General features: G+C 36.3%; 4 protein-coding genes and 1 pseudogene across 7 annotated transcripts; all 5 read left to right on the forward strand.

Annotated features, from left to right (window-relative positions):
* The first annotated feature begins 1,498 nt into the window (after positions 1–1,498).
* Positions 1,499–3,156, forward strand: LOC121209994 (uncharacterized). Its single transcript, XM_041082049.1, has 5 exons — positions 1,499–1,511; positions 1,566–2,036; positions 2,136–2,206; positions 2,333–2,968; positions 3,046–3,156. Exons 1-5 carry the CDS (start codon positions 1,499–1,501, stop codon positions 3,154–3,156), a joined length of 1,302 nt encoding a protein of 433 aa, XP_040937983.1.
* Positions 3,157–3,911: 755 nt separating this feature from the next.
* On the forward strand, positions 3,912–6,836 carry LOC107958458 (uncharacterized). The gene is made up of 4 exons (XM_016894239.1): positions 3,912–4,058; positions 4,686–4,955; positions 5,070–5,372; positions 5,484–6,836. Exons 1-4 carry the CDS (start codon positions 3,912–3,914, stop codon positions 6,834–6,836), a joined length of 2,073 nt encoding a protein of 690 aa, XP_016749728.1.
* Positions 6,837–9,471: 2,635 nt separating this feature from the next.
* Positions 9,472–9,993, forward strand: LOC107958449 (uncharacterized). The gene is made up of 2 exons (XM_016894227.1): positions 9,472–9,785; positions 9,906–9,993. Exons 1-2 carry the CDS (start codon positions 9,472–9,474, stop codon positions 9,991–9,993), a joined length of 402 nt encoding a protein of 133 aa, XP_016749716.1.
* Positions 9,994–16,396: 6,403 nt separating this feature from the next.
* Positions 16,397–20,245, forward strand: LOC121209886 (uncharacterized). 4 transcript variants are annotated; one of them, XR_005905050.1, is made up of 4 exons: positions 16,397–16,833; positions 16,943–17,053; positions 17,415–17,867; positions 17,956–20,245. XR_005905050.1 is itself a non-coding variant. In XM_041081774.1 (3 exons), the coding sequence occupies exons 1-3, from the start codon at positions 16,798–16,800 to the stop codon at positions 17,621–17,623; spliced, it is 315 nt and encodes a 104-aa protein (XP_040937708.1). In that variant the 5' UTR covers positions 16,397–16,797; the 3' UTR covers positions 17,624–17,736. The 4 variants fall into 4 exon arrangements, 1 of the variants encoding a protein (XP_040937708.1); XR_005905049.1 differs by having other exon boundaries at positions 16,943–17,867; XR_005905051.1 differs by having other exon boundaries at positions 16,984–17,867.
* Positions 20,246–23,334: 3,089 nt separating this feature from the next.
* Positions 23,335–24,262, forward strand: LOC107905358 (E3 ubiquitin-protein ligase RNF185-like; annotated as a pseudogene).
* Positions 24,263–24,756: the final 494 nt, after the last annotated feature.

The raw sequence follows: 24,756 nt of genomic DNA on the forward strand, positions 1-24,756 counted from the left end.
TATAAATATTATATATATATTTTTGTATGTTATCATTAAATGTTTTGTATATTATATGATATTCTAAAATTTACTGTAATATTTTGTTCCTATTTATCATTGTTCTTATAAATATATGTACTAAGTTATTATATTTTATATATTGTATATTTTTATTAATTAATTATACAAGTATTAACCATTAAATTTTTGTTTTATTTGTTATTTTTATGTTATTTATTTCTTATATTTGCATGAAATATTAATATATGTATTATGTAATTTATGTTGTTTTTTAGGTTATATTTGCATGAAATATTATTGTATATATTATGTAATTTATATTTCTATATTTATTATTTTCTATGATTATATTTGCATGAAATGTCAATACATATATTATGTAATTTATGTCGTTATTTGTTGTTTTCTATATTATATTTGCATGAAATGTTAAAGTATGTATCATGTAGTTTGTTTTTGTGTTTAGGGATTCGGGAAATAGTGCCCTAATATGCTGCGTTGCGATTCCCTGTTTGTCTAAATACTTAAAATATCCTTCTAAATGAATTTTGTAAATTACGAGATGATTTTAGTTACGAGAGTTTAAGAATATCGTGTCCAATCGTGCTGGATGTGATGTTCGTATTCTTTCGAGGCAAAGGAATCTCAATTTCCAACTCAAATTATTTCGGTTTTAAAAAAGGGATCCTTTTTTTTTAAATTCTTTCAAACTTTTAACATTAAGACAGAAAACTATTCAATTTGGTAGGAATTTTGGGCGTTGCGAGGGTGTTAATATTTCCTTGTATGTAACCGACTCCCGAATCTATTTTCTTACATTTTCGTAGACCAAAATGTTTTATAAGGTGATCCAATCACACCTTAAAGGTTGGTGGCGACTCCCATTTTTGATTTCAAAAGTCGACCCTGTTTTTCCAAAAACTCATTAAGAAAATGGTTTCGACAGCTTGGCGACTCCACTAGGGACAAATAAGAGAGCAAGCCAAGAAATTGATTATTTTCTGTCTTAATGGAAGTTTAGAAAAATTTTAAAAATATCGATCTTTTTACATGTATTTGTTGCATATGTTTGTTATTTTGTGTTCACACACATTGCATTTGCATGACCACTGTGGTCGCACCCTTAAGTGGGAGTGAGAAGCTACGCTTTCGTGAGGTTTTCACCTCCGCATGGGCTAGTGGATTGCTTCCGGGATACATCCGTACCTATGCCTTCGTGAGATTTTCATCTCCGCATGGCCATAGGGAAATGTGTCCCCCTGAACCGAACTTGGTCCATATGAGCCTATAATGGGTGAGGATCGAGGAATCTGCTGGTTCAGGTACCCTCGCTTTAGAACTGAAACACATATAGTGAACTTTAAGTGCTTACCCTAGGTAGTACAATGATAGCCTTTAGTAAGCTACCTTTATAAGTGCTTGTTTATTATACCTTTTATATATGACACTGACCTATTTTATTTTGTTATCATTGCATGTCATTCAACATTTAAAGATGTCGATTCACGGTTCGATTTCTAGATTAGAAAGTTTTGTAATGAGGAATGAATATCTTGATAAAGTGGAGGACAACGCTTCTGTCTGTGCGTGGTTAGAGAAAATCCAGTTAGAGAAAGAAGATAGTGTTACCGATGGGTATACGTCAGAGTTGTGGGACTTCACTCGTATCAGTTTGACACAGAATGAGTTTCAGGAGTTGAAGGACATTTGGGCCCAATGGGATGACGAGACTAAGCAGCTGTTCTACCAGAATTATGGAGATCTTCCCTATTTGCTAGACATCAAGGTGGATAAGCATCTGTTTCGAGCTATGATACAATTTTGGAACCCTGCTTATAGTTGTTTTACATTTGGAGAGGTAGACTTAGTACCCACTTTGGAGGAGTATACAACCTTGCTTCGCTGTCCAAGAATTCAATGTAACAGGGCTTACGTTAAGGTTGCTAACCTCCCAACTTTTGTGAAGAAATTAATGTCTATCACAGGGATGAGTGAACAGTGGGCCGCAGCTCGAATCCAACAAAAGGGCGATGGTAAATGCATTCCGTAGGCAAGTTTGAGGGATTTGGTATTGGTGCACCCAGATGTGAAGAGGAAGGTTGATATTTTGACCTTAAGTATTTATGGTTTAGTGATTTTCCCCAAAGTTATGGGGAACACAGATGAGGCAGTTGCGGATTTATTCGATCGACTTGGTAAACAGGTCACACCTGTGCCTGCAATCCTAGCTGAGATGTTTAGATCCTTGAGTGCATGTCGGAGAGTGGATGAAGGTAGATTCATTGGATGCACTCAGTTGTTGTTAGTATGGTTCCACAATCACTTTTAGAAGGTTAATGTCCCTTGCCAAGTTCTCTTTGAGGATTATTCTCCCTTAAAGGAAGCAGCAGCTACGCCAAGGAGGGACGACATTACAAAGGAAAGGTGGATGGAAATACTTCAGAATCTCCAAGAGGAAGATGTTATGTGGAAAGTCCCTTGGATGGCTCCTAATGAAGTCCTTTATCGTTGCGGAAGCTTTGATTGGGTACCTCTTCCTGAAATTTGGGGAGTTGTTGGTTATGTACCATTACTCGTCCTAAGGCAATACAAAACAGGGCAGTTTATACCGGCAACACAAGGGTTAGCTCAGAGTGATTTCTTATATAAGGGGGATCATTATAAGAAGAAGATGCGAGAGATTTCTGAGGCTTGGAAGAAGGTTTGCTGTGTGAAGATTCTAACTGAAGGTCCGACGACAACCCTTGAATGCAAAGGGTGGTTTAGCAAGAGGATCAATGATAACATCCCTAGGCCGAGTTTGGGGGCTGCTCGATCGATGGAGGAGAGTTTACGAGTGATTCCATCAGAGTTAGAGGTCATAAAGCAAGAGTTTGAAAGGAAGAATTTGGAGCTCGGGAAAAAGATAGAGAGGCTTGAGGAGAAGATGTACCTAAGCTTAGATGTCGACGTTCAAAAAATCGAGGTAAAAAAGTGAGGAAAGAAAAAAGAAAGATTGAGGAAGACTGAGATGACTTGAAGACGCAATATAAGAGGATACAGCTATCAATGAAGAGAGCTGGATTGGGGAAGTCTTCAGAGCAGTGGCAACAAGAGGTTCAAGAAGAAAGAGCCAAAGCCGAGTATTGGAAGAAGAAGTTCCAAGAGATGTAGGCGCAGAATCAGGCCCTAGAGAAGGAGAATCAAGGATTAAAAGCTAAGGTGACTGAGCTTGGACGATCTCTTCATCATCACCAAAGTTGTAACTCTACAGTCGAGTTAAAGGCAAGTCTGAACAAGATCGAGGAAATGAAGCACAATATTAGAGGGTTGGAAGCAGCATTGTAGAACTGTGAACTTTGGATTGAGCAGCTTGAGGCAAGAGAATGACATTGGAAGGGAGAGCTTCACCATTTTCAGGATCAAGTCAGAGATAGGGACTACCTAATGGGAGAAGCCATAGTCCAGATTCGAGAGGTTGCTGATCATTTGCAAGACCTGGCAGCGCAAGCTAATGTATTGAGTACAAAGTATGAGTCAGTGTCAGATAGAGGTCGAGAGTTAGCTTTGTTATTGGATAGGGTTAAAACTCTGGGCCTGAGGGCGAAAGCGTATTTGTAATCCGCTTTGTGTAAAGATTTTTGTTTCTTAAATAATGTTTTCTAAAAGAAACTGAATCAGAATCGATATCTTTTTGCATTCATGCATTTGCATCTCATCGCATTATATGCATTCAAATTTATAGAAAGACCCTAATTAGTGAAAATTACTAGAGAGAAAGAGAGAGAGTAAGAGAAAGAGAAAACCTGGAAGCAACACATCCTTACAGTACACGCACTAAGACAAAGAATATGGACCAAAGACTTGAGTAGATCTAGAGAGAAATGCAAGAGCAATTGTAGGAACAATTGGCAAAATTCCAATAAGAGATGAAGGATCAAATGTTAGAGGCCCAAAGGGATATGATGGTTGAAATGGCTCAGCTGCTGAAGGGAGCAAAGGATAAAGGAAAGGCCCCTATGACTATCACTGAAGAGGATAATGAGGATCATCATTCGGGTTTTACCCCACCCCATGTACAAACTCAACCTGAGGCACATCCCAGAAGGCCGTCCATCATAATAAGGCCTCAACATGGACAAGTCGATGCTGGAACACCCATGAACTTCCAAACTAGCTAGGGATCCAACCCAGGAGATAACCCTACCAATCCAATCATCCCTGATTTAGATGTAGCTGAGAGGGAAGAGATGAGACTCGAATTATCAAGAAAATTAGAGGAATATTGCAGATGGTTAGAGAAGAAATTTAAGGCATTGGAAAACACTGATAATCGTCAGGGAATTGATGCCAAAGACTTAAGTTTGGTCCCAGATTTGGTGCTTCCTCATAAGTTTAAGATGCCAGAATTTGAGAAGTACAATGGGACTACTTGCCCTGAGGCCCATATCACTATGTTCTGTAGGCAGATGACCGGCTTTGTAAACAATGATAAACTATTGATCCATTGTTTCCAAGATAGTTTGGTTGGGGCAGCGGCTAGGTGGTACAATCAATTGAGCCGCGTTAGGATCAGTTCTTGGAGAGACTTAGCGCAAGCCTTCATGCAGCAATATAATCATGTGACTGACATGACTCTTGATAGAATCATTCTGCAGAACATGGAAAAGAAGCCTAATGAGAGCTTTAGGCAATATGCACAGAGGTGGAGGGAGGTTGCCATACAAGTTCAACCACCGCTCTTGGAGAAAGAAACTACCATGCTATTCATTAACACCTTGAAGGCCCCATTCATTACTCATATGATTGGAAGTACCACCAAGTGCTTTGCTGATATAGTTATGGCAATGGAAATGATTGAGAACGTCATAAGGGGTGGTAAGATAGAGGGGGAAACTGCTAAAAGATCGGCCCCAAGAAGGAAAGATAATGAGGTGAACAATACGAGTAGTTTTAACTCAAAAGCGATTACGGTTAGTCAGCCCAGAGCAACTACAGCTGGGCAATAGGGTTCCCAAAAGCAAGGATCTGGTACGAGACAAAACTCTGAAAAGGTCCCATTCATGCCTATCCCAGTGACGTACCAGGAGCTTTATCAAAGTTTATTTGATGCGCATGCAATAGCTCCTTTTCATTTGAAACCATTGCAACCTCCATATCCCAAATGGTACGATGCAAACGCCAAATGTGAATATTATACAGGGATATCGGGGCATTCGATCGAAAATTGCACTGGCTTTAAAAAAGCAATGGAAAAACTTATCAAGATGGGGGTCGTAAAATTTGACGACACCCCTAATACAGAGAACCCGTTGCCGAACCATGGTGATCAAGGGGTAAACGCAACTGGGAAAACTGGTATGAGAAGGATTAAAGAGGACATGGCCGAGGTAAAAATGTCGATGAAAGTAATCTAGGAAGAAATGACGAAAAGATAGATGATACTCTCTGAAGAAGGAAATAAAGGAGCGAGGGACTACTGCGAGTTCCATGCAGAATAGGGACATGAAATCCAGGAATATGACGAGTTTAAGGCTTTGGTACAAAGCCTTATGGATAATAATGAGCTGGAATTTTATGAAGCTGGCTCAGATGAGGGACACGTATGCGCATTGAAAGGTGAACGAAAGAATCAAATAATTAACCGGCCAATGATCATTATTTCTCTACCAAGGAATAATGAAGTTGAGACACAAACAGCGCCGAAAGTCATTATTCACAAACCCTTCTCCTTTCCTTATAAGGATAACAAGAGGGTACCCTGGAATTATGACTACAATGTGACAATGCCGGAGAGAGAAGATATCGCTAGTACTTCTAAGGAGGCTCAAGTTGAAGGTTCCTACACACGTAGTGGGAAGCGTTATGATGCAGGAGGCATCAGAGTTGAGCCCACGAAAGCGAAAGCCTTTGATATTGAGAAGGAGAATGAGGCTGAGGTACTTGTTAATGAGCCAGTGAAGGAAGAAAAAGCTAGAGAGTTTCTAAAATTCCTGAAACACAGTGAGCACATCGTGGTTGAACAACTGTGCAAACAACCAGCTTGCATATCAGTGTTGGCTTTGCTTCTGAGTTCAGAGGTACATCGTGAGACATTAATGAAGGTGCTCAACGAGACTTACGTTACTAATGATATATCCGTCAACAAGTTGGATCGATTGGTTAGTAACATAAACGCTGACAAATTCATTTATTTCAATGATGATGAAATCCCACCTGATGGCATGGGATCAGCTAAAGCTTTACACATCACCACTCGCTGCAAAGGATATACATTGTCGAGTGTGCTTATTGATAATGGGTCAACCTTAAATGTCCTACCATTGTCCACATTGAACAGATTGGCCATAGGCAGTTCTCACATGAAAACATGGCATAATGTAGTGAGAGCATTCGATGGCACGGAGAGAAAGGTCATGGGAAGAATTGATATCCCTTTAATGATCGGGCCAAACACGTATGAGGTAGACTTTTTAGTGATGGACATTAAGCTCTCTTATAATTGCTTGTTGGGAAGGCCTTGGATACATTTGGCAGGAGCAGTACCCTCATCTTTGCACCAAAAATTGAAGCTAGTAACAGACGGACGGCTGGTCACCATAAATATGGAGAAAGACATCATAGCAGTAGTTACCAGTGACGTACCCTATGTAGAGGCGAATGAGGAGGCTGTTGAGTGTTTTTTTCGCTCATTAGAATTCATTAATGCAACATTTATTTTAGAGGGGAATGAGGTGTCGGTGCCTAAGATATCCAGAACCACAAGAATGGGTTTGCAGATGACAGTGGGGAAAGGAGCCTTGCCAGGAAAAGGATTGGGAAGATATCTCCAAGGAGGGATTCAAGTTCCATAACTAAAGGAGAAGAGAGACCATTTTGGCTTGGGTTTCAGGCCAGATCACAGGCAGATGAGGAAGGAAATAGAGAAGCGTCAAGAAAGAAGAAGTGCGCGTTTAAGTGGAAGAGAAGTAGAGTGGGAATCAATGACGTTCCCTCATATATCCTAGACCTTTATATCAGGAGGGATAATTCACCCTAAGAGAGGGTTGCTCGAAAAAAGAAGTCATTACATAAATGCTGTACATAATGAAGAGTCTGAACGAAGAAACCTTGAGGGCATTCGCCCTTACGAACCGGGAAGCTTTTTAAATAATTGGACTGAAGAAGAACTTCCTGTAGTTTTTAAAGATTTTTCAGAGTAATTTTCAGAACACTCTTGTTGCTCTAAGAGCCTAGGAGTAATAAGATTTCATTTGTAAAATAGGCTCATGTTCGGATATTTGCGTTTCAATAAAACACAACTTTTGTTATCAATTTGAGTGAATATTCTTTTGACCTTTTTAAATTCTTTCAAATTTTTTTTTCATCTCATTCATAACATAAATAAACATGCTTAAATTCATTCATTCTTTGTACATTCTTTCGTACCTCGCAGGTCCCTAGATATCAATGACATGAGCACTGATACTACAAATCCTGAATTCTCTTTTGAGCAAGACATGTGTTTAGAAGAACCTCAGGATTTTGAAGATGACAGGGATTGTGATGTGTCTCCAGATCTGTTGAGAATGGTGAAACAAGAGGAGAAACAAATCCTACCCCGTGAGAAAGAGGCAATAGAGAATGTAGCCTTGGAGAAAGGAAAAAAGGTGAAAATTGGGACACACATTGCTAAGGAAACGAAACAAGGTATTGTTGAGTTGCTACGTGAATTCAAAGATATCTTTGCATGGTCATATCAGGATATGCCGGGGTTGAATACTGATATCGTGGTACATTGTCTCCCCATAATACAGGATTGCAAGCCAGACCAACAAAAATTGCGAAGGATGAGGCCTGATATTGTGCTGAAAATAAAAGATAAAGTCAAGAAGCAGTTTGATACTGGATTCCTACAAGAGGTTAAGTACTCAGAATGGGTGGCTAACATTGTGCCTGTCCCTAAGAAGGATGGAAAGGTACGAATGTGTGTTGATTACAGAGATTTGAACAAAGCTAGCCCAAAGGACAATTTTCCTTTACAGCACATCGACACTTTGGTAGACAATACAACGAGATATTCGTTGTTCTCCTTTATGGATGGCTTCTCAGGGTACAATCAGATAAAGATGCATCCTGAGGACATGGATAAAACCACCTTCATAACATTGTGGGGCACCTTTTGTTACAAGGTAATGCCCTTTGGGCTGAAGAATGTAGGGGCAACATACCAAAGGGCTATGGTGACCTTATTCCACGATATGATGCACAAGGAGATTGAGGTGTATGTTGATGACATGATTGCCAAATCTCGAACAGAGAATGAGCATATTGAAGTCTTGAGGAAGTTGTTCTTGAGATTGAGAAAGTTTCAGATGAAGCTTAATCCGGTAAAGTGTTCCTTCGGAGCTAGGTCGGGGAAATTATTGGGCTTTGTGGTCAGCGAAAAGGGAATAGAAGTTGACTCAGACAAGGTTAGAGCCATACGAGAACTGCTTTCACCACGTACTCAGAAGGAAGTTTGGGGTTTTCTTAGAAGGTTGAATTATATCGCTCGGTTTATTTCACAATTAACCGAGAAATGTGATCCTATATTTCGCCTCCTTAGAAAAAACAACCAAGGTACTTGGGATAAGGAATGCCAGAATGCCTTTAATAAAGTCAAGCAATACTTGTTAAACGCTCTAGTGTTATCTCCGCCCAGTCCAGATAAACCATTAATTTTGTACTTATCAGTGTTTAGTAATTCTATGGGATGTGTGCTTGGTCAACATGATGAGACAGGAAGAAAAGAGAAGGCGATATATTACCTCAGTAAGAAATTCATTGAATGTGAGATGAGATATTCACCAATTGAGAAGTTGTGTTGTGCTTTGATCTAAATGAGTTGAAGGTTGAGGCAATATATGCTATATCATACAACTTGGCTAATTTCGAAACTTGATCCATTAAAGTACATGATGGAGTCAACAGCCCTAAAAGGAAGAATGGCAAGATGGCAAGTACTGCTTTCGGAGTTTGATATAGTCTATGTGAGTTAAAAGACTATAAAAGGAAGCGCGATAGCAGAATTTCTGGCTAGCATAGCTCTAGAATATTGAGCCATTGAGCTTTGATTTCCCTAATGAGGAATGGATGTATGTGGCAACTACTGAAGAATATCCATGGAAGCTGAACTTTGACGGCGCATCCAATGCGGTAGGAAATGGAATTGGGGCAGTCTTGGTATCCACAAATGGTGATCATTATCCATTTACATGTAAATTGGATTTTGATTGCACAAACAATATGGCCGAGTATGAAGCATGCATCATGAGGATTCGAGCAGCCAAAGAGAGAAAAATTAGAACCTTGGAAGTATATGGAGACTTTGCGTTGGTAATTTACCAGCTTAGGGGTGAATGAGAGACAAGAGACCCCAAATTGATTAACTATCGAAAGGTAGTTTTGGGGCTACTTGAGGAGTTTGATAACATCACCTTTAATTATCTCCCACGGGACGAAAACCAGATGGCAAATGCTTTAGCAACACTAGCTTCCATGATTAAAGCAAATAAAAAAGAAGATGTGAGACCAATTCAGATGAGTATTTCTGAGGTTCCTGCTCATTATTGTAACATCAAAGAAGAGGAAATGGATGACCATCCTTGGTATCAAGATATAGTACGGTATGTGAAAAATCATGAATATCCTGAGCAGGCAACTGAGAATGACAAAAGAACCTTGAGGAGGTTAGCCTGCGAATATGTACTAGATGGGGACATCCTTTATAAAAGAAGGAAAGATCAGATACTTTTGAAATGTGTCGACGCTGTGGAAGCCAGGTAAATATTGGAAGAAGTACATGAAGGTGTTTGTGGGACACATGCTAATGGCTTTACAATGGCAAGGCAAATCATGAGGTTTGGATACTATTGGTCTACTATGGAAGGAGATTGTATCAGCTATGCCAAGAAGTATCATAAATGCCAGATATATGGGGACAAGATCCATGTACCACCTTCACCTTTGCATGTTATGACTTCTCCGTGACCCATTTCCATGTGGGGCATGGATGTCATCGGGCCAATATCACCAAAAGCTTCGAATGGGCATCGTTTCATTTTCATGGTCATTGACTACATCACAAAATGAGTAGAAGAAGCTTCATATGCTAGTGTTACCAAGTTGGTAGTAAGTCGATTATTGAAAAAGGAGATCATTTGTCGGTATGGAATGCCTGAGAGGATCATATCGGACAATGCATTGAACTTGAACAACAGCACGATTGCGGAAGTCTGCAGCCAATTCAAGATCAAACATCATAATTCATCTCCATATGGCCCAAAAATGAATGGGGCAATGGAAGCTGCCAATAAAAACATCAAGAAGATAGTGAGGAAAATGACTGAGACCTACAGAGATTGGCATGAGAAATTACCATTTGCACTATTGGCCTATTGAACGTCTGTCAGAATCTCTACTGGGGAAACTCCTTTCTCGTTGGTTTATGGGATGGAGGCAGTGTTACCCATTGAAGTGGAAATACCTTCTCTTCGAATTTTGTCAGAGATAAAGCTGGGTGAAGCAGAATGGATTCAATCGCAGTATGATCAATTGAACTTGATTGAAGAAAAGAGGTTAAGGGCTATTCGTCATGGTCAGATGTATCAGAAGTGAATGATGCGAGCTTATGACAAGAAAGTTCGTCCAAGAGAATTTCACGAAGGGGACCTTGTACTGAAAAAGATTCTTCCCATACAGAAGGATTTTAGAGGAAAATGGATGTCGAATTGAAAAGGGCCATATGTTGTGAAGAAGGCTTTTTCTGGTGGTGCATTGATTTTGACAGAAATGGATGGGAAGAGTTTACCCAATCCAGTGAATTCAGACTCAGTCAAGAGGTACTTTGTCTAAAGAGAAGGGAAGCCAAAGTGAAAACCCGCAAAGGGCCCTTTGAGACTTCTAAAAAAAAAATGGAGAGGCCAAGGTGAAAATCTGCAAAGGGCGTCTTGAGACCAAAGGGGTTTTGAGTTGAAAACCTGAAAGGGCAGCTCAAATTTTGAAAAGCATGCAGTGACCCTGCTATACCAGATTCGACAAGAAGTGGAGTGTGTTACATACCGGGGCATCAACAAAGTACTTTGGATCTTCTAAACACATGTTAAACTCAAAACAGTCTTCATAGAGTTTGTATACAGAAGCCCAAGCTGTGATATGTAGGGCATCTGATTTTTGTCCTGTTTTCAGATTAATTTCCTTTTGTATTTTTGATGATTTATCTAACTATTCTCAAGATCAAATTATTCGTCTTCCATTATTCATAAAGTGTGTTGCATTGAAATAATGATTGATGAACTAAATATTTTTACAAACGAAGTTTTGCATATTACTCTGGAAATCTCTAGATAATACGAGAAACTAAAACAGAACAATTGTTTGAAGAATTCTCATGAGTGAAGGTCGGAGGTACTCGAGAAAATTTCTTCTTCAGTCCAAAGGATGATTGGACAATTCAAATGATTCAATCCTAGGAGAGGATCATCTCCAGCAGGTCGTAACATTCGAAGAATGGTACAGTAAGACCAATTTGATTCAAAGCATACGAGCAGAGTATGATTGATACTTTGAGTAAAATAAAGATGAAACTTTGATGGATGAATGAGTAAAGACGTCCGAAATAGGAGTCATTTTCATAACATTTTGCATCATAATATGTCTAATTAGGAGCATTTGACTCATTTCGATCATGGCATCGTAATCATTAGGCATGAGCACATACGCATTCTACAGGTTATGTCCTTTAGAGGATAATGTAGATCACTGATAGCAGATTTGTCATCTCTGTATTGACGGGGAACAAATCAAAGAAGCAGATTTGGCGTTTCTGTATTAGACGGGGAGCAGATCGAAGATAGCAGATCTGGAATTCGTGTGTTTACATCGAAGCATATTGAAGATGACAGATTTGGCGTCTCTGTATTAGACGGGGAGCAGATTAAAGATAGCAGATCTAACATTCGTGTATTTACATCGAAGCAGATCGAAGATGACAGATTTGGCGTCTCTGTATTAGACGAGGAGCAGATCGAAGATAGTAGATCTAACATTCGTGTGTTTACATCAAAGCAGATCGAAGATGACAAATTTGGCGTCTCTGTATTAGACGGGGAGCAGATCGAAGATAGCAGATCTGACATCCGTGTGTTTACATCGAAGCAGATCGAAGATGACAGATTTGGTGTCTCTGTATTAGACGGGGAGCAGATCGAAGATAGCAGATCTAACATTTGTTTGTTTACATCGAAGCAGATCGAAGATGACAGATTTGGCGTATCTGTATTAGACGGGGAACAGATCGAAGATAGTAGATCTGACATTTGTGTGTTTACATCGAAGCAGATCGAAGATGATAGATTTCGCATCTCTGTATTAGACGGGGAACAGATCGAAGATAGCAGATTTGACATTTGTGTGTTTACATCGAAGCAGATCGAAGATGACAGATTTGGCATCTCTGTATTAAGCGGGGAGTAGATCGAAGATAGCAGATCTGACATTTGTGTGTTTACATCGAAGCAGATCGAAGATGACAAATTTGGCGTCTCTGTATTAGACGGGGAGCAGATCAAAGATAGCAGATCTGACATTTTTGTGTTTACATCAAAGCAGATTGAAGATGACAGATTCGGTGTCTCTGTATTAGACGGAGAGCAGGTCAAAGATATCAGCATGGTGTCTCTGAGTTTGCAAAGAGCAGATTGAGGACCATGAAGTCAGGATCTGATAAGACCGGGCAAATTTGGTCCTTTTATAGTCTTTGCTCTTTTCCTGTTACACAGTAATGAGCAAAGAGGGGCAGCTGTAATAGCACAAATTTGCCCAGCTCGAAAAATAAACAAAAAAAACCAAAAAAATAATAAAAGTTCTTTTACAGTCCATTTACAAAACCCAAATTGCTAGCCTATTTACATAGCCCAATTGAAGCACTACTTATGGCCCATTTACAAATCACATCGGTAGCCCACATTTGAACCTCATTACACTTAAAACCTTTAGCCCAAATACCTAAACTAGACCCAAATTAGCGAGGCCCAGGAAGGCCCAATGCCTAAACTGAATCAGGAAACCCTAGGGTTTCCTGAAACCTTCGCACCGCAAGCACGATCCCAATCATCACGCCGTAGTCAGCGACCCCTCATCTCATGCCGCAATCAGCGCGCCAGTGCGCCATCATCAGTGCCCAATCGTTGCCGGTTTTCTCGTCTTCACCAACAAAAAAGGAAAGAAATACACAGCAAATATGACAAGGAATCGAATAGAAGAACACACCAAATTTGTACTTAGAAAACAGGGGCTATAAAAGCCGAATATCTTCACTGTAATAAAACAGGATTTTTACATATATACAAATAGATACACGTATATATACATACAAGAAAGAAATACGAGCAGTTTCTTTTTGGAAAAAAGGTTATTTTAGTTACATATCTCGTTCCTTATAGTTTATTTCTTTTTGTTCAACACATATGAATCATTTTTTACAAAAAAACTGTCGGTATTTAGAAAAGAGAAGAGATTACCTGTGATTCGCCTGGAAAAATGAAGGTTTTTAACCTTCCAACCGCCGTGTGGCGCGTGGGCGCGTACAGCCCGATGACCAGAGCTTGGCCTGACGGAGGCTGGAGGCCGGAGCCCGGAGGGCTCTTCTCTTCTCCTCTTTCAGAGGATTTCAAGTTTTTTTTTAAACCAGCTTTAAAAATGAATTTTTGGGCCAAAATCTGATTTATATAGTATTATAAAAACGGTGTCGTTTTTGCTTAGTTTAATAAGCACCAAAACGACGCCGTTTAAGTGAAGGATCCGTTCGTTGACCCGTGACTCGGGGAGGATCCGTGTGTTTTTGGTAGATGGGCAAATTGCCATTTGAGCCCTTCCGCATTTTTCCGTTTTTATAATTTTGTTCAATTTTAAATTTCTTTATTTTTTAAATCTGGCCCTAATAGTTTGTTTCTATTTCAATTTGGTCCCTGAACCCTTTAAAGCACAATCCTCGAAACGGCGCCGTTTTGGGAATAGAGTATAATTGCCCAATGAGTCCCCCATTTATTACGCGCATTTCAATTAAGCCCCAAATTCAGTTTTAATTTCTTTTAATTTATCCCCAGAGTTTTATTGAGTTTTAAATTTAGTCCTGTTTTATTTATTCATTTTTTTATTTACCTATTTTAATATTTTATATATTATTTATTTCATTCTAAGACTTTTATATATATATAAAATTATTTTTATTACACGCTATTTTTATATATAATTATTTTCATATATTATTTATCATATAAAATTTTTTTTAATACATTAGTGTTATATTATTATTCTTATATATTACTTATTATGTATTAAGTATAATTTTAAAATTTTTATATTATTATAAATATTATATATATTTTTGTATGTTATCATTAAATGTTTTGTATATTATATGATATTCTAAAATTTACTGTAAAATTTTGTTCCTATTTATCATTGTTCTTATAAATATATGTACTAAGTTATTATATTATATATTGTATATTTTTATTAATTAATTATACAAGTATTAACCATTAAATTGTTTTTATTTGTTATTTTTATGTCATTTATTTTTTATATTTGCATGAAATATTAATATATGTATTATGTAATTTATGTTGTTTTTTAGGTTATATTTGCATGAAATATTATTGCATATATTATGCAATTTATATTTCTATATTTATTATTTTATATGATTATATTTGCATGAAATGTCAATATATATTATGTAATTTATGTCGTTATTTGTTGTTTTCTATATTATATTTGCATGAAATGTTAAAGTATGTTTCATGTAGTTTCTATTATTTAGTATTGATATCTTGTAATATGTTAAATGCATCATTATTTTTTTAAAAAAAGTATATTTCATTTAATCCAAAAGATGTTTTAAAAATGAGACAATGTTTTTGTGTTTAGGGATTCGGAAAATAGTGCCCCAATGTGCTGGGTTGTAATTCCCTGTTTGTCTAAATACTTAAAAATCCTTCTAAATGAATTTTGTAAAAAAATATCCTTCTAAAATATCCATATGGATCTCATCCAATATTACTTCATCAAACCTATAACAAAATAATAGTAAAAGATTAATTAGATCAAGATAATCATAATTTGTAAAAAAATATATATTCAAAAATGACAAAAGAAAATCAAGACAATGCAACAATTCTAAAAAAGAAGAAAAAGAAGAAATGGAGTGATCATCCAAAAATAAATAAAAATCAAACAAAACTATATATATATATATACAAAAAAAAATTCTATAAAAAAAATGTAACTTCCAAATAATCAAAATGTAATAAAGATAATTAACAACCATATAATAACAATAAAAAAATATTGAAACAGAATTGTAACTTCCATAAAAATTTAAACGTTATAAGAAACAATTGATAAATAATAAAATAATATTTAAAAATAAATAATTTAAATAAAATGTAATAATAAAATTTAAAATAACATTATAAACTACTTGGTATAATTACCAAATTTTGGTAAAAATTAATCAAATATAAAATTTTATAACTAAAAAGCTATTTACTTAAAAAGGTGTGAAAGATATACTATTATATATATATATCAAAAATAAAAAAAAATGTTAATTAATTATATCAAGATAATCACAATTTGTGAAAAATTTTAAAATATGACCAAAAAATTTCAATCGAGACAATGCTACAATTCTAAAAAAACAAAAATAAATAGAAGAAGAAATGAAGTGGTTATAAAAATAAAATCAAACAATAATATATATATATATATATATATATAAAATTCTATAAATCCTATCAAAAATAAAAGCAGATAAAATGTAACTTCCAAAGAATCAAAATGTAATAAAAAATTTAACAACAATTTAATAACAGTAAAAACAATATTAAAACATAATTGTAACTTCCAAAAGAATTAAAACATTATAAGAAACAATTAATAAATAATAAAATTTAAAAATATATTTTATAACACCTCAAAATATATAAAGTTAGATAAAATAAATAATTAAAAAAATGGTTAAGTATCACTCCCGTGTCCTAGAATTTCTAGGTTCTATCCACACCTCTTCCATTTATTTTCTCTTTTAATTGCAACAAAACATGACAAAAATAGTACCAAAATAAATAATATTTAGGGTGAAATCTTAATAAATGTGGGTAGCAACCCAATAATTAGGCATTTTCTTTACTTCCTTTAAATCCCAAATTCAAATCACGCTAACTCTCCCATTCTCTTTCTATTTTAGGCAAAAAGTGTAAATTGCTATCCAGCCCCCTTAAAATTTGAAAACCATAGGTATTTAGCATTTTCCTAATTTTTTTTTTGCAACAAAGAACTGATATTCATTAAATAAAGGCCAAAGTTCGAGGTGGCAGATAAAAAAAGTAGCAAAAAAATGAAAAGACAAAGAAATAAAACCAGCAGTCCAAAAAGCGAAACAAAAAAACAACAATAGAAAAACAAGCAATCCAAAGCAACAGATAAGCATATAGAATAATCAAAACCACCTCGTCCTCCCCAAAAACTAAAAACCCCCAGGAATATCAGCCACATCGTCCTCCCCAAAAACCGAAACAAACTTGAAACGAGCAAGGGAGAAAACTTTGGAAACCTTCCATGGAGATTCAACAGAACCTTCTCCATCCTCCCAAAAAAAAAAACAAAGACCTCTTAACTTCGTTGGATCCAAGCCTTCCAATCCGCAGCCAGAACCATCCTTACCGATTTCAGCGGATCATGAAACCAAATACAAGGGGACATACAATGCCGGCCTTCCATAACTAGAGCATGAGCCGCCCTATCGACTGCCCTCGGTACAAAAAGGTAAGAAACATTCTCAAACTGTCTCTCCATAACATGAATACTGTTGATAATCGGTCCCAGTACCGATCTATCCTCTCCGTCTGAATTGAGTTTTTTTTATTATGGTCAGAGAATCCCCTTCTAACAGAACCCTCATGAAACCCATTTCAGCCGCAAAAACCATTGCCCTTTCGCATGCCCGAGCTTCAGCAACGAAGGCATCTACCATGTCGTCCAAAGGGTAAGTGTACGCCCCCAAACAATGACCGTCACTATTTCTTGCTAATACAACTGCACAAGAGATTTTAGACTCTTTTTGGAATCAAGCATCAAAATTTAATTTAATCATACCATTTTTAGGAGGACGCCAAAGATGATGTATTGTAGTATTAGAAGAGACAGCCAATTTCATTTGACACAAGGAAATCTCTTGAATATATCCTCGAATAAAGCCAATTAGATCCTGCATATGAAAATTTTACCCTTCATGAACTAATTTGTTTCTTCTGTGCCATAACGCCCAAATAGAAATAATTAGGACCTGTCTAGTATTGCTATCAGCTACGAGAAAAGTATTAACAAATCTGTTTTTGCAACTTGAGGTATTCCCATTCGTAATGAGCCTAATATTGAGGAAGGCCCAAAGCTGTTGAAGAATGCCACAAGTCCACATAAGATGATCAGAATCCTCCGGATCAACATTACAGAGAGGGCAGTCAACCTGGACAAACAACCGACTTTGAACAAGATTGGTATAATGAGGCACATAGTTGTTAAACAGGCACCACATATGTATTTTGATTTTATCTAGAATATGTAGATCCCAAAGCAATTGATAGAACTATTTGTATTTAGCAATAGTGATAGAGTTGAAATCATTAAACTGTAACTGCTCTGTAATCAAAACACGATATCTGCTCTTAACGGAGTAATCTCTAGTAGCCTCATACTTCCAGACCAACGTATCATGTGTTCTGTGACAAGCCAGCAGAATAGAGAGAATACGGTTCATTTGGTCATCATCAAACAAACTGGACAAAACCTCCTTTCTCTAGGTATGAGACATAGGGTCAATTAATTGATTGACAGTAGTCCAATAAGTATTAATGTTTTGAACTGCTAACCGGTTATTACCATGCCCAGGCAACCAAGGATCGTTGCAGATATTCACGCTACTCCCATTACAAATACGCCAAAAAAGCCCATCAGCAATCAGCTCTCGAGCACTACATAAGCTTCTCCAGGTAAACAAAGGGTAAGACCCAACTTTCGCTGAGAATATGTCTGAGAAAGGAAAATAACGTGCTTTTAATACCTTCGATAAAAGGCAATTAGGCTGAGTAAAAATGCGACATATTTGTTTTGCTAATAGGGCCCGGTTAAACAAGAATAAATCCCTGAAACCCATACCCCTAGCCCACTTAGGTTTGCACAAAGCATTCCAATTACTCCAATGGACTCCTTTTGTAGTCTTGTTGTTAGACCACCAAAACTTATTTAAAAGGCCCTCCAATTTACGACACAACATCTTTGGTAAGGCAAAACACTGCATGACATAAACGGGAATGGCTTGAAGAACAGATTTGATAAAAACTTCTTTACCTCCTATCGAAAGATAACGCAAGCCGCATCCATCCATTCTTTTCCTAAACCGGTCCAAAAAATGAGCCAAAACCCACCTCTTCTTTCTTCCTACCATCATAGGCAATCCTAAATACTTTTCTGGATTAGAAGCAACTCGAACACCTAGTATGCTCTTCACCAGCTTTTTAACATTAGAATCCACATTAGCACCAAAATAGATAAGTGATTTATCAAAATTCACCCTTTGGCCCGAAGCTTGTTCATATTCAGAAATGACACTTCTCACCGTATTAGCTCCCTCTTTCGACGCATCCCCAAATAGAATGCAATCATCTACAAAAAATAGATGATTGACGGAGAATTTTCCTCTTCCAATAGGCGTACCCCGTATAAGGCCATTTTGCTTGACTTCATGAAGCAGCGTTGAAAAGCCTTTCGCACAAATTAGAAAGAGATAAGGGCTAAGAGGATCCCCTTGCCTCAAACCCCTTGACGGCTCAACCACACACTCATTTCCCCATTAAGACCTACCATATACGAGATAGAACACACACACCTCATAATAAGAATGATCCAATCGGTATGAAGAAATTTATTTAAATGATTGACAGAGAATTTTCCTCTTCCAATAGGCGCACCCCGCATAAGGTCATTTTGCTTGACTTCATGAAGCAGCATTGAAAAGCCCACCGCACAAATTAGAAAGAGATAAGGGCTAAGAGGATCCCCTTGCCTCAAACCCCTTAACGGCTCCATTAATAAATACCGTATACGAGATAGAACACACACACCTCATAACAAGAACGATCCAATCAGTATGAAGAAATTTATTTCTTCTCTCTATTTTTTAGTCCATTTTCTTTTCCATCTTTTTTTTACAAATATTTTTTTCTTTAATTGCTAAAATTGCTTTCGTTTCTCGAATCAAAATCAATCCCAAGCATGAATTGTTTTCCATCGATTGTTGAATTTATCGTCAATAATCTCTGAATTCTCATCAAAATTTCTAATTAATAGAACCCGTAAATTCTGAAATAGCATTATTTCTAGTAAATCTTCTAATTCGATTATGAATCTTTTACGAATTTTGTCGAAAATCTTGATAATCTTGGTTAATCTTGAAATCCATTATTGATTCATGTGTAAATCACGTTTGAAGGATCCATTCTAGGTACCTCGGATCAGATTTAAGCATAAGGAACAATGTTCGTTTCTTTACAAGTGAATCATGACAAATTGTGCCTTGGATAAGGCCACACAACTAACCACATGGGCGTGTAGGCCACTCGTGTGGACCACATGGCCCCTACGCATGGCCATGTTCCCCCTAAAACTCTAGGTTTTTTATTCTCACACGGCCCAAGACCTTCCACATGGCTTGCAACACGATCGTGTCTCCCTTGTAAGTTGATTTTATAAATTTCACACGGTCACAATTTGTGACATGGTCGTGTAACCCCCTCCACACAGTCCAGAGCTTTCCGTTCGGTCTGGTTACACTGCCCATGTGTCCCTTATATCTCAAAATTTTCAATTTTTCTTAGAATTTTATGTTTTATTCAATTTAGTCCCTAATTAATTCCTAAACTATTTTTAGTATATTATCTCTTTCAATTAAGTCCCTGTTATAATAAATAATGTAGAATCCATGATTTAGTTGATTATATTATTCCTATAGACCCATGCTATGTGACTAATACATGTCTTTTATGACTGAATTATCGATAAATTGTTACTGATACTTGTATAACCAAATTACTGATTGTATGAACCGTATGCTTATTGTATTGATAAACCTAATACATGACAAACTTGTCTATTGCAATTGTTGATATAAACATATGCTAAACATGTTTACTGTTTATGTACTATATTGATGCTCGCATGTCATACTACATTCCATGGGGCCGAACGTTTTTTGTAACACCCAAACCCGGCTTAGACGTTATGGTCGAATCTCAAAAATTACCTTAGTTTATTTAAAAACCCAGAAATTAAATCCTAACTTTAGAAATCGAGAATTCTAAAATAATATTTTTTAACAAAACACTTACATGTTATTTTGAAAAATTACGCGCAAATCTTAATTGATTTACTGAATAGCTCGAAACTTGATCTCATTTGGAAAACTTCTAATATCAGTGAACATTTAGAAAATTATAAATACTGTTAACATTTGCTAAAAGCTATTTATTCGTTTCAGAAAAACACTTAGGAAATCCCTTAATTTTGCAGAGAAAAAATTTCAAAGTTTTAGTTTTGAAAACTGAAATCCATTTTGTTAACATGTGTGATTTTTGCTATATCACGTTCACAAATATTAATACCGATGAATTAAACAGAAACCAAAACAAAACCCAAAAACAAGTTATAGTCCCAAAAGTCCAAAATAAATAACTTCAAAAATTACCATATTTTAATTAACTGATAAAACCATTCGAGCTCTCGCACGCCATCCGATTCTAAACTTACTGATTACCTTAAAAGTCAGAGATAAAATAAAAGGTTGAGCTATAAAGCACATTGTGTAACTAAAACTCAAACTAAATACAATATAAAAATCATAAAATCATAAAAAAATTCATAACGATCAATCAAACAGAATTGAGTATGCATGATTATGCCAATGCGATATTTTTCAAAAAATCATAATGTAGATTTTTCAGAAAATGTTTTACCCAACTCCACTACACACCAAAATAGAGTTCCCAGAACTCATCCAACCAAATAACAACAACAGAATAATTGTGATCAATGCCACCAGGTATTGTAGATAAAATTTCCACAACGGATATATGTGGACAAACCACTGTATTACAGCCCAGCTGCCAGAATAAACATATGCAGTCAAGCCATCATAATTGCAGACAAGCTGTCAGACAGAAATATGGATAAACCACCAGAATGCGCAGATAACTAAACTTCCAAAATCACCCTTCTTTCAACATTATCCCAAATCCCATACAATGTGTCATGGCATGCATATATGAAATCAGAATGATGAGCATGTAGGACATGCTGATATACAGTAACATAAATAGAAGGCATGGAAGTTCATGCTTTACAAAACAAATTTATAAAACCTTATAGAAAACAAATCAATTTTGCGATTAAGTCACATGCATGGTTATATAACAAATCTATAAATATAATATTATCATACATTACACACACATATACAAACATAGCAAAATTAGAACATACCATCAAAACTATTAGTATCAGATCATACAAATATATATTACATATACCTTAAACACATCAACATAGAAGCATATGCATAGATACCTTGTTTTCAAGTCTCATTTAAGAGGTATGGACCCTACAGAGAGGCTAATTATGATTCACAGATCCAATTAGGCCTAGACAAAAATTTTCAAAAAATCGACTCACACGACCCAACTGGCCAACCTGTTTGTCGCACACGGTCTAACACACACCTATGTGGCCCACATGACCTAATTAGGCTAGACCATGTGTCGTACACGGTCTGGCACACGACCGTGTGCCACACATGGCCTACCACATGGTTGTGTGGCATCGACAGACTAATTTTTTGACATTCTAGCGTTCACTGTTTTTTTTTAGTTTTCGGATACACACCTAATCATTTTTGAAATATGATGTTTTGACACACTCACATACCCCTAAAATTAGTATCCAAAATGAACAATTAGCATCGATACACCTTAACCCAAACATTAATTTGGCTACAAGTGAAATAAATACTATCGACCTTAACACAAACAAAGACAACCATCACAAGGCAATCGGCCGCTTACCCAAATTGTGGTAGAAAATCCTAAGACTCACTAATCTCCAAAGGAAAATTTGTCTCACGATCTTCTCCTAAAAAAATTCCACAAAACCAATTACAGCGAGAACCAATTAAAACAACTTCTTTGCGTGAAAACATGTACAAACCCAAAATTTACTATAGAGAAAATATATGTCTGTTCTTGTACTTACAGAAAACTGAAACCACAACTCAACAATCCTACCAAACATAGCTAACACCAAAAATTGGAATGACCAGAAAGAACTCAACATTGGAATTCAAACCACACCAACGTATGATATGAAATAATAAAAGAAAGAAAACATAAAATTTGTGAACGAGAAAGCAATTTCGATAGAAGAGAAGCAAAAAGAACGCAAATTGAAACAAAAGGAAATAATGGTAAAAGTGGAAGATTGGACGTCAAATTGAGTGAAAGTGGGATGTTTGAGAGAGAGTGGGGAGAAAGGGACGATTGTGAGAGAGGAATTTTAGGATAAAATCCTTCACCACTAATTTTAAAACCACTCTACTAACTCCTATCTTTATCCATATTAGTTTTTTTCCCAGATGGGGACTCAAACACAGGACTAAAGGATAAGTTAACACCTTACCACTGAACTAGCAACCTCATTCTGTCATCAGTTGAGTGAAACTAATATATAAATCAAATGTTCAAAGGTAAGGGTTTAGGAAAAAATAGCAAAGATTCCAGGAAAAGATTCAAACCCAGAACCTCACACACACAATCACTACATCTATCCACTGAACAGATTAACACACTTAACATAATTTCATAATCTAATTCATCTAACACAATTTTCGGGATGTGACACTTTTAATTATTAGTGCCTCACTCTCTCCCTTGACTTCTCATTCCTAGATAATAACATAAACAATGATATTATAGCTTCTTTTAATTATCAGGTTAGTTTTCCGATTCTTAGGTCTTGTTTTTGTTTATGGGTTTCTTTTTTGTAGACTAATGAAATTGTTGAGATTGGTTTATAATTAATGTCATTTATGGAATAATTTGATTACCTCTGTAAAATCATTTGATTATTAATACTTTTATCATTACATAGCATCTCAAATTTTCTAAGGTTTGTTAGTTTTTTTTCAAATAGATAGGCAATGGGTAGTGAATTGAGCTTATTTGGTTGGTTGAAAGTGTGGTTTTGATTCTGTTACTAAGAATTTTTGGATTTCCCATTTTTCCTTTTGAGTTGTGTATTTTCCACGTGATTTTTTAATTCATTTTGTTAGCCATAGAAGGAATGATGAGTGGTTTTGGGGAATCAACAAGCATGATGCCCTCGAGTCCGCCTTTTTTAGGTAGTAATAATGCTAATGATGCTTGTGATTTCAAGTGCAATATCTGTTTTGAATTGGCTCAAGACCCGATCATCATTCTTTGTTGCCATCTTTTTTATTTGCCATGCCTATACAGATGGTTGCACCATCATTCACATTGTCAAGAATGCCTGATTTGCAAGGCCCTCATACAAGAGGAAAAACTCATTCCTCTTGATTGTAGGGGGCAAAAACCAGATTGATCCGCATTTAAAATCGTATCCAGGCATGGAAATCCCAAACCATCTAGTTGGGCAAAGATTAACTACTACTACTCTTCCCACATTAACTAATCAGTTTGTCAATTACGGGTTTAGACTAATTGGTGGTTTTGTTCCAATGGCAACTGCAAGGATTGGTAACTTAACAATGGGTTTTGGAGGCTTATTGCCATCCTTGTTTAATTTATATTTTTATGGATTTCCAGATGCTATCGTGTATGGAACAACTTTTGGGTTTCCTCATGCATTTAATGCAGTTCATGGTGGTCATGCTCAAGGGTTTCTTCAGCCAATAGTATGGGGACAACAAGCAGATAACATTTTGAAGAATCTTCTTTTGTTGATTGGGGTCTTTGTGGTACTTGCTTTGCTTTATTGATGAAATGCTTTTCCATTTAAGCTCTCAGCCATTTCTAGTTATCTAGCGTTTGTCTATAAATATGATACTGTCATTTTTGTCTAATTTAGCATCAACAACAACTTGCACCAATGTTAAATTCTCTTTCTAAATAAAAGCTAGTGAAGGGTTTTTTTTTCTTAGTCATGGAAACATTTTGTTGCTAGTAGTGTAATCACACCTAATGGTTGAAGAAGGTGCTTGTGCATATGCTATCATACTATCTAGCTTAAAACTAGTTCTTTCTCTCATATCATTATCAAGTCAAACATGATGAGGTAATTTATCAAGTAAAGGCATTCTTGAATTATCGTTAGGTGTCAATCATGTTAGAATTATTAAAAGGAACAAATGGTTTTAACATACAAATCTTTCATTGACGTATCCAATTATTGGACATCTTCGGGTGCACAATATATAGGGGTATGTTGAGCATGAATTTATGTCCCGACTACATAATTATTGGAGATCATTGATTCAACAGATACATGTGGTGAAAATGAGTTTGTTTCTACACTTTAAACTTCAAATTTTAACCATGAAAGGAACAATTGATGGTGATTATGTTGGAAAAATCTACGATTCACAACACAATGACTGTAAACGAAATC

This window comes from Gossypium hirsutum, chromosome A11 (genome assembly GCF_007990345.1).
Source record: "Gossypium hirsutum isolate 1008001.06 chromosome A11, Gossypium_hirsutum_v2.1, whole genome shotgun sequence".
Lineage (NCBI taxonomy): Eukaryota > Viridiplantae > Streptophyta > Magnoliopsida > Malvales > Malvaceae > Gossypium > Gossypium hirsutum.